The sequence below is a fragment of the Barbus barbus genome, assembly GCF_936440315.1.
Source record: "Barbus barbus genome assembly, chromosome: 48".
Lineage (NCBI taxonomy): Eukaryota > Metazoa > Chordata > Actinopteri > Cypriniformes > Cyprinidae > Barbus > Barbus barbus.
In genome coordinates, this window is record NC_136726.1 from 10,625,546 (window position 1) to 10,636,070 (window position 10,525).

Consider the following 10,525-nt stretch of genomic DNA (forward strand, 5'->3'; position numbering starts at 1 on the left):
TGGCCTCATAAAAACAGGTCTTTAAATCCTTCTAAAACTGCAAGACAAAAGAATATATCTGATGATCATTTCAATGTTTTCAAAACCTAATCCTGTTCAACTTGCTTTTCTCCACAAGGAAAGTATAGCATGTCTTCGCTGGTTCTCTGAAAACATTCATTATAAAAGTATGTCTCACATCACTGAAACCACTTTCATCATCAGTGGCTCTGCAAGCTGCCGCCACGTCATCCACCTTAATGAGATTCGGAGACCGACGAAGTTCAATACATTAGTGAGGAGAAGCACTGCGTAAACATTATCCAGAAATCTCAGTCAGGAGACTAAACGTGAACCTTTGGCGTGCTGGCTAAAGCTCTGTAAGGCATCCACAAGATTTCACATGTTTGTGAGGAATTGCCAGTCCAGCTCTCTTGGAGATGGAGCTCCAGCATTGTCTGAACATCACTTCCACAGGAAGATCTCCAGAAGCAGCATGCCACCCATAGATGCTTTTGAAACACACGATGGCCACCTTCCTCATGGGATCTGCACATCTTCATATCCCGGTGGGATCATCAGCAAGCCGCGCAAGGCACGTAAGAAGCTGCAGGTGATTGTTTGTGTACTCTTCGTGGAGCTTTTTGAGAGGTTCACTTTCTTTGGGATTGTTTGCAATATGATCCTTTTCTGCACCATCAAGCTGGGATACAGCAGTTACCAAGCAGCCATGGTGAACACATGCTTTGTAGGAGCCAGCGTACTTACACCGGTTCTTGTGGGATGGTTTGCTGAGACGTGTTTGGGAAGGACAACAGTTCTCTGTTTTTGTGCGCTACTTCATTTCTTCGGTTAGTGGTCGCCACTGTAATGAATCCTTGGTAGGCTTGATATATCTACATATGAATAACATTTATACTTAGTGTCTAACTTACCTCGCACTCAAAGTCACTTGTCTTGTTCAGGATTTAGCCTAATGAAACAGACTGTCACTCATTTGGAGAGCTGAGTATTATATATCTGTATGTACAACGTTTCCATTTGAACAGATCTTCTGTTAGATAACTAGTGGTACGTATATATGACAGTGGTTCTCTACCAGCGGCCCAAGTGTTACTTTATTTAATTATTAAATAAAACTATTTACATTTTAAATTACACTACTGTTCAAGTCTGTAGTATTTTTTTATGTTTTTAAGACTGCATTAATTTAATCAAAAATACAGTAAATCAAAAATGTGAAATATTATTAGAGCTTGACAGACAGACAGACAGAAATAGATAGATAGATAGATAGATAGATAGATAGATAGATAGATAGATAGATAGATAGATAGATAGATAGATAGATAGATAGATAGATAGATAGATAGATAGATAGATAGATAGATAGATTTTTTCACTTTAGTCTTTAGTGTCACATTAACCTTCATAAATCATTTTAATATGCTGATTTGGTGCTCAAAAACATTATTTTTTTCAATGTTGAAAACAGTTTTGCTGCTGAGTATTTTTTATGTAAACCGTGATACATTTTTCAAGATTCTTTGATGAATAGAAAGTTCAAAAGAACAGCATTTATTTGAAACAGTCTCTTGATCAGTTTAATGTATCCTTCCTGAACAAAAGTATTCATTTCTTTAAAAAAAAAAAAAATTAAAAAAAAAATCTTACCGACCCCAAACATTTGAAGTGTATTTTAAAATTATCATTCCTTTTCATTTTGTATTAAAAAACTAAAATTATCTTATTTTTTTATTTAATTAATTCATTAATTATTCTATATATTGGTTTTATTAAAGATTATACAGTTCCTAAAAGTTCTGTAATCACAGAATTAATCATATAGATATTTATTAACAGAAACTCATATATGTTAAAAATAAAAGTTTAAAAACAAGCAGATTTGTCATTAGTACTGGAGGAGATATCTTAGCATGCATGGAATAATGTGTTGGACCTTGGACATCATCACCACTGCTATATGATAAACCTGTTGAATGACAAACTTAGCTCATTTCTATGCTGCTCCAGACTGGTTTAGGCTAGTTTGGTCCTGGACTAGTAACAATTTGCTGGTCTTTTCAGCAGGGGGTGTAAAGTTGCCATCAAGTATTCATAAAAACTAGACAACTGACTTCCTGTTTGTGGTCCATTTTTTTAGGAACCGCCTTGCTTCCTGTGGTCGCATTCCCTTTTGAGGATTTCTACATAAACACACATAATATCGTGTATCGACTTGAGCCTCATGAGCAACACATACTATTTTACACGGGGCTTGTTGCTGTGGCTCTTGGCATTGGCGGCATCCGTGCCATCCTCTGCCCAATGGCAGCCTATCACCTTCAAGGCTGTGATCAACACCAGCTCCTGTCCTTCTTCAACTGGTAAGATGCTAAAAGGCCATTATTCATTATAATCAGAACAAAGATTTTTCTCTACATGCCAATACAGCATTTTGTTGCACTGGTAGAAAATGCAGTTGTCTTGTATTTATACTGACACCTAGTTGTGTGGATGTAAAAAGCAAATGATTTTATATTGTAGAAATGTGCTATTCACCATGATTTATTCATTTTGAAAGGAAAAGTGTCTAGAAACAGGTTTACTGAGATAAAGTGCCAGCATTTAGCCACCTGGAGGGCAAAACCAAGCTTTGCTTCACTGACCGCCAGTTATTTTTACGTGGTTTGCATTAAGTAATAATGTAGTAAAACGCAGATATTAAAAGGCGAAATTCAGTAAACACCTTAATGATTTTGTATATTTTGTACAGGCAAGCATATGAACCCAGAATATAAACACAATGTGCAAAGTTTCACTTTAAATTGTTTCCAATAGAAAACCATTACAAGGAAAACACTGAACCATTAAGCAGATTGCGTTCATATTCCCACCTCATCTGTTTGCCTATGTAAACTATGCATCATTAATATGGTGATTACTGAATGTGATCTTTTAATATTACTGCTTTAAATATATTAAGGCACCTTAAGTGTTTTTACAACATTTTGTCACACTGTTTAATGATTGAAATATTGCCGCGGGTGCTTAATATGGATTGCAAATGGCCAAAACTTGCAATTTGTTCACATACCTTTATTTTATTCTTTTGAGAGGTGATCTAAATATTTGCGGCTGTGAAACAGATGGAAAATTGAGAGGCTCGTGCTGCAGGTCTATGGATGTTTTGCCCTCCAAGTTGTCGAGCCGGCCACGTGACTATAGCTACAGTGAAATAATCAACTACTGTAACTACGGTCATCTAGCCCTCTACTAAACATAAAATTAATTCTTTCATCACACCTTTAGCTTACTCAGTAGAGCTGCATTCTTAGTTGCGTGGGAAGTTTGTGTGTCAAATGTTAAATGTTGTAATTAAAATGAGTTTGTGAAATGGACTGTCCTAAATTGTTGCTATAGTAGCATAATATTAATGCTAGAAAGCCTTTGTATTTCTTGAGAAATTAAAAGGTTTTAAATGAGGAAGAAATTACTGAGTGCACTTTTAAAATACATTGTACAATACAGGTACATCTCAAAAAATTTGAATATCATGAAAAATGTCAATATTTTTTGTCACTCATTTCAGAAAGTGAAACCCATATATTATATAGATTCATTACACATAGAGTGAAATATTTCAAGCCTTTATTTCTTGAAATTTGGATGATTATGGCTTACAGATAATGAAAACCCAAAATTCAGTGTCTCAGAAAATTTGAATATTACATAAGATCAATAAAAATATATATATATTTAAAGATATTTTAAACAGATATGTCAGGTTTCTGAAAATTATGTTCATTTCTATGCACTCAATACTTGCTTGGGCCTCCTTTTGCATGAATTACTGCATCAATGCGGCGTGGCATGGAGTTAATCAGCCTGTGGCACTGCTCAGGTGTAATGGAAGCCCAGGTTGCTTTGATAGTGGCCTCCAGGTCATCTGCATTGTTGGGTCTGGTGTCTCTCGTCTTACTCTTGACAATACCCCATAGATATGGGGTTCAGGTCAGGTGAGTTTGCTGGCCAATCAAGCACAGTAACACCATGGTCACTGAACCAGCTTTTGGTACCTTTGGCAGTGTGGGCAGGTGCCAAGTCCTGCTGGAAAATGAAATCAGTATCTCCATAAAGCTTGTCAGCAGAAGGAAGCATGAAGTGCTCTAAAATTTCCTGGTAGATGGCTGCGTTGACTGTGGACTTCAGAAAACACAGTGGACCAACACCAGCAGATGACATGGCAGCCCAAATCATCACTGATTGTGGAAACTTCACACTGGACTTCAAGCAACATGGATTCTGTGCCTCTCCATTTCTCCAGACTCTGGGACCTTGATTTCCAAATGAAATGCAAAATTTACTTTCATCTGAAAAGAGGACTTTGGACCACTGAGCAACAGTCCAGTTCTTTTTCTCCACAGCCCAGGTAAGACGCTTCTGACGTTGTCTCTGGTTCAGAAGTGGCTTGGTAGCCCTTTTCCTGAAGACGTCTGAGCGTAGTGATCCACTGACTCCAGCTTCAGTTCACTCCTTGTGAAGCTCTCGCAAGTGTTTGAATCAGCTTTGCTTGACAGTATTCTCAAGCTTGCGGTCATCCCTGTTGCTGGTGCACCTTTTCCTACCCAAATTCTTCCTTCCAGTCAATTTTGCATTTAATATGCTTTGATACAGCACTCTGTAAACAGCCACACAGTCTTCCCCATTATTGTGGTTTCAAAGAACAAGAGATACCCAGAACTGTAGGGACGTTCATTAATTGAAACTCAAATGTAAATATTCTAATATTTTGAGATATTGATTTTTGACTTTCATGAGCTGTAAGCTCTAATCATCAAAATTAAAATTAAAAAAACTTTTGAAATGTTTTACTTTACATGTAATGAATCTAAAATACATGAAAGTTTCACTCTTTGAAATAAGTTACAAGAAAAAATTCACTTTTTCATGATATTCAAATTTTTTGAGATGTACCTGTAGGTGCAAATGCTGCAGTTGTTTACAATGGTAGTAGTAGTAGTAGTAGTAGGAGTATCTATATATTTATTTAATGCAATGTCAACATCTTAGGCTATTTTCATGGCAAAAACAATTAAGAAAATAGAAGTATAAAAATACAATAAAAACGAGCAAACAAACACACACAAGTTATATTACACAATATTTTTTACATTAACATATGCAGCTGTTTACAATCCACAGGTTTTACTGGCTGGTCAACCTGAATTCAACAGTTGTTTTTTTGGGGATTGCCTACATTCAGCAGTCAGTTGCCAAAAACCTGTGTTTTCTCATCCCTTTCACCTCTGTTCTCCTCGCTCTCATCGCCATTCACATGGTGCGCAACAAGCTCACTTTCCGTCCAAAAAAAGGTAACAATGCCATTCATAATACATATAAACAGAAATATATATATCTCTTGTCCGATAATTTCACAGAGAAATTCTCTTTAAAATAACTACCAGTTGTTCAATTGTTCTGATTTCTGTTCCTTAACAACTTTGAATTTTCATCTGTGGACTAACAGGCAGCTCCTTGCTAACTACGCTGGGAGTGTTCCTCAATTCTCTCAAAATGTGCTGCCTCCATTATCGCCATTTAAGCGGAGATGTTGCCAACTGGTTAGACCGTGCCAAGGAAAACAACGGGGGTTGTTACAGTGAGACCAGTGTGGAAAACGTCAAGATCCTAGTCAGACTTTTCCCTCTCTTTGGACTTCAGCTTTTATATCGAGCTTGCATTACCCAGGTGAGTATGCTTAGCTAAACCTATACTTTTGTTCATCAATTAGCTTCTGTAATATCTTTATTTCATTTTTTAACAGATCCCATCAGGCTATTATCTGCAAACGATGCATTCCAACTTAAAGCTCAACGGTTTTCTCCTGCCTGTGGCAGTAATGAAGGTCATCAGTATACTGCCGGTGTTGATCTTAGCACCACTGCTGGAGCTTCTCAACACCTACTACCAGTCTCCAAAGAAAATACTGCCCTCACCAGCCACATTTATAAGTGAGCATCCAAACTACAATTAATGAACTTAACTTGTGCAACTCATGCTGCCGTCATGTGCAATTGGAAATGTCCCACTTATGCTGGTTGAAAGTCTCTTCACACTCCGATTGCAATCAATAACTATTGCAATCATAATAATTTTAAGTATTTATCATCTGTGGAAAGCGTGGGACCATAAAATGTTTGCCTAATCATTTCTCTTGGTCTGAGAGCCTACGATAGGCCAGAGATTGTCTTATTGTTGAGAGATGAGAGGGTTTGTATGACTTACTATTGGAGAAAGCATAATGGTCAGCTTGGATCACATAAGCCTTGACAACCAATCACATTATAGACATGATACATTATAGATTATAGAGTTGTGCGACACTCAATCGCCATTTACAGATACCATAGGAATGAATGCCGTAAACCAATCCCACCTGTTGCAAAAAGTCTGTGGCTTCTCTTATAAAATGAAATTTTTTTCGTAGGAAACTCTAAAAAATAGTTGAATCCAAACTATTGTTTAGTGTAAAACATGTTGAAGGTTAGCCGATAGGCTGTCGATTCATTAAATAATAAGCTGTTTCCTCAAAAAAAAGCTGTTTATTCAGCTCCTCCTCCATTGACATCCATTCAAAAAAATGGTGTCTGGTCTTCTTCCCTGCACCGCAGCATTAGCATTAGCCGTTATGCTTTTTTGGCTTAAGGCTGCAGGCTTGCCTTCCAGTGGCTTTGGATAGGTTGCCCTACCTGCCTGTCAGCATATATATTTACATACCTGCACCCTGTTTGCACAGACATGATACGTCATCAGCGCGTTCCATTATGCTACTGGAGACAGAACAAGAATGGAAGGCGTTATTATTGCAGTATTATGTGCTTTGTACTGTAATATTTTCTCACTGGTGAATGAGACATGAGATTTCACCAACGCCGTCTCTCATCATGTCTCTACAGTAGTTAGCCTCTGGTCTGCCTGTGTGCGGCCATGTGTTTTGGAGGAGGCGTGGCTTTGGAGAGTGATTTGCAGGGAGGGTGAGATCTTATGCTTTCAAAGCTAGTTTACTATTGCTAGGCTCTCCGAAATCACCTACTTTACCTTTAAGTCATTTCTGTGCATGTTGTTTGATTGATTCAGCTGTGGCCTTGGAACTTATACTGACACCGAAAGGCATGCTACTTTTGAAATGCAATAATAACAGCTCATCTGTTAATTTTATATAAAAATAAAATAAAACCTAGTGCATCTTTACTATTAGGCTGTATAAACTACATTTCCCTGCAGCTATGGGTCATGCCTGTGCAGCTCTCTCAGCACTACTGGCAGGGATCTCCGAAATCCACAGGAAGGATTATCCGCAAGTGGAGCAGACATTATCAGGAAAGGTCTTGCATGTGTCCTCTATGACCTGTTTCCAGCTTACGCCCCAGTACATTTTACTGGGAGTGGCGGAGGCTTTTGTGACACCAGCATGTACGTATTCTCAATTCACTTTCTAAAATATAATTTCCATGATGCTAAAGTGCTCATTAGACAACATCAATCCAGTTGTTTTGTTTTTGCTTAGATCTGCATCTCTCCTGTTCCTCTGATCAGGCTCTCTCATATCCTTCTGTCTGACTCCCAGCAACCTTAGAGGCGTCTCCTTGCACTTCCTAACTCTCTCATATGGAGGTGGCTGCTTTCTAGGGGCTTTCCTCATTCACATTCTTTATTTTGTGTCGGGAGGTAAAACTATTTCACTCTTGAAAGTGTTGAACTTGTTATTGGGGTGCAATAGAACATGAACTCAATATTGTGTTTTACAGGAAACTTCTATCCTAATAACCTCGGCAGTGGCAACATGGAGAGTTTTTTCTTTACTCTGGCCACATTAATGGCTATAAACACACTGGTGTTTTGGAGAATATCACAAAGGTAAGATTCAAGCTTTGAATATGACAAGTTTACAGATGAATCTTCATAATGTTTTTGGGCAGGTACGCAGATCTGAGCGTGGAGCTGAGTAGTGGGGTAGGAGACAGTCACCTGTACGAGAAACTCCTGCAGTACAAGACCTGTCTGCGTTTTTATGATACATTGGATCGTTCGGACACCCTGACATCCATGGAAACTGTCTTGTGAATTCATCGTACATATAAACCCTGTAATGCTGGCATTACACAAGAGACTTTGAACAGACTGATTTTCATTGTTTGGAACTAGAGCAATAGCTGTAAATAATGCAATTTAAATGTATTCAAAAAATAAAGCTATTTTATGATATATATATATATTTATATATGAGTTACTGTTTTGATGACTACAAAAACCATGTTACAAAACAAAAACATGGTTGTAGCATATGAAGTATGTTTCCACCCAGCAGGCACAGGACATCAATATAACGTCAGGTGGACGTTGGACAGACGTTGCATTTTGGTTGAGAATGAAAATAGCATTGACATCAGTATTGGACACCAATTTGAAAGTGAAAGTGACGTGACATACAGCCAGGTGACCCATACTCGGAATTTGTGTTCTGCATTTAACCCATCCAAAGTGCACACACACAGCAGTGAACACACACACACCGTGATCACACACCCGGAGCAGTGGGCAGCCATTTATGCTGCGGCGCCCGTGGAGCAGTTGGGGGTTTTTGACGTTGAATTTTGGTTATACAACCTAAAAACAACAACTATCAATGTCAGCTGAGGTCGGTATTGGACATCCAATTAACATTGACATTAGGCATCGAATTGACGTTGATTTTTGGTAGCTCGACGTCAATTTAACCAAATAACATCGTATGGCGTTGTGTGCCTGCTGAGTAAAATTGCGTAAGATGTTGCTGATGTGATAAACGTTATAACTGTGTTTCTGGAACACAGTGGTGACAGATCTGTTGAGGCTAGAGGTCTGCTTGCACAGATAGATTTACAGTTCATTGTGTGCCTTGTTACCCTCCATAAAGTGTTTGGAGAAGCAAAATTTCTATCAGATATGCTACAGTCTTCATCACTTGACCTATCAAAGGCTGTTGATTTAGTTGAAGCCTTAGTTCAGACTACAGGGATGAGTCATTTTTTGATGACCTATGGAATGAAGTGTTGAACACAGCTGAGCAATGTGATACTGCAATACAGCCCCCTGCAAAACGACCAAAAAAGCTGAGCTCTCAATTTAATGCAGACTGTGTACTCAGTACAGTGGGTCAGAGGTCAGATTCAGAACGAGAAAAAGATAGTTTTCGTACAACCCTTTTCTACCCTGTTTTAGATCAGATGCTCAATGAGCTTAACAGAAGGTTTTCTAGCAAAAACTGTGAAATAATGACAGGCATCCAAACTCTAAACCCTACAAGTGATGCGTTTCTCAAAGAAAAGTCCCTGTTTCCATTTGCTAGAATGTATGAATCAAATATTGAGGACTTGGGGCATGAACTACATCAGTTCAGAAGAATTTTAGAAAGGAAAATACAGAGTGGCATGCAGAAACCCTCCAGTGTAGTAGAACTGGCATTATTCATTGAACCTTATAAAGAAGTTTTCTTTGAGCTCTTTAAACTATGCAAGATAGCGGTTTCAATCCCTGTTAGTACTGCATCTTGTGAACGGAGTTTTTCTGCACTAAAGCTGGTGAAAACCTATCTCAGGTCCACAATGTCAGATGACAGATTAAGCAATTTAGGTGTTCTAAGTATTGAGTCAAGGAGGGCAAAGGCCTTAAATCTAGACGAATTTGCTGATCTTTTTGCAAAAAAACACAAAAATCGTAGAATACAGTTAATGTGACTGATATAATATCAGTGATATTGAATATGTAATGCAAATGTAAAAATAATTAAAATGCAAGTTACTGTGACATACTGAATATGTAATGCAAATGTAAATATATAATGGAAATGCAATTACAGTTACTGTGACTAATACTGAATGTAATGCGAATGTAAAAAATAAAATGTAAATGCAAATTCATTGTTGAATGATTATATCCATGGAATGATTATATCCATGGTATTTTGCCTGTTAATGCCTGCAGTGCAGAAAATGATATGACAACAATAAGGTCTAAATGTAACTGGCCCCTCTAACAGTATCCTGGCCCCAGCCTGCCCCCCCCCAGTTGAAATGGTCTAGAACCGTCACTGCTGGAACATTGTGAAAAAATAATTTTAAATGTGAAAAATATTATCACAACCTTTCACAACATGAAAAATTTGTTGTGATGATACTTTTTGGTTTGTTAATGAAGATTTTCTTTGTTACATGGAAGTTTATTTTGTGACTTTTTAATCTCACAATTCTGACTTTTCTCTCGCAATCCTGAGTTTATATCTCATTCTGACTTTTTCCAACGTTTTTCTCAGAAATGCAAAAAAAATTGTAAGATAAAACTCTGAATACGAGATACAAACTTGTGTATTCGTTATGTATTAGAGATATAAACTCGAAATTTTGAGAAGAATGTCAGAATTAACTCGCAAATCTGAAAAGAAACCAAATTGTGAGACATAACGTTAGGCCTAAACTCCAAATGTAATTCCGTGGCGGAAATAAAC

The 10,525-nt window shown here is 37.7% G+C and overlaps 1 protein-coding gene across 1 annotated transcript; it reads left to right on the forward strand.

Moving 5' to 3' along the window:
• Nucleotides 1–382: 382 nt before the first annotated feature.
• LOC306866995 (solute carrier family 15 member 5-like) lies at nt 383–8,106 on the forward strand (the record flags this gene model as incomplete). The annotated part of the gene is made up of 9 exons (XM_079412466.1): nt 383–830; nt 2,144–2,366; nt 5,185–5,354; nt 5,510–5,730; nt 5,807–5,993; nt 7,267–7,455; nt 7,579–7,710; nt 7,791–7,899; nt 7,962–8,106. 9 exons carry the CDS (start codon nt 383–385, stop codon nt 8,104–8,106), a joined length of 1,824 nt encoding a protein of 607 aa, XP_079268592.1.
• Between the last annotated feature and the right edge of the window lie 2,419 nt (nt 8,107–10,525).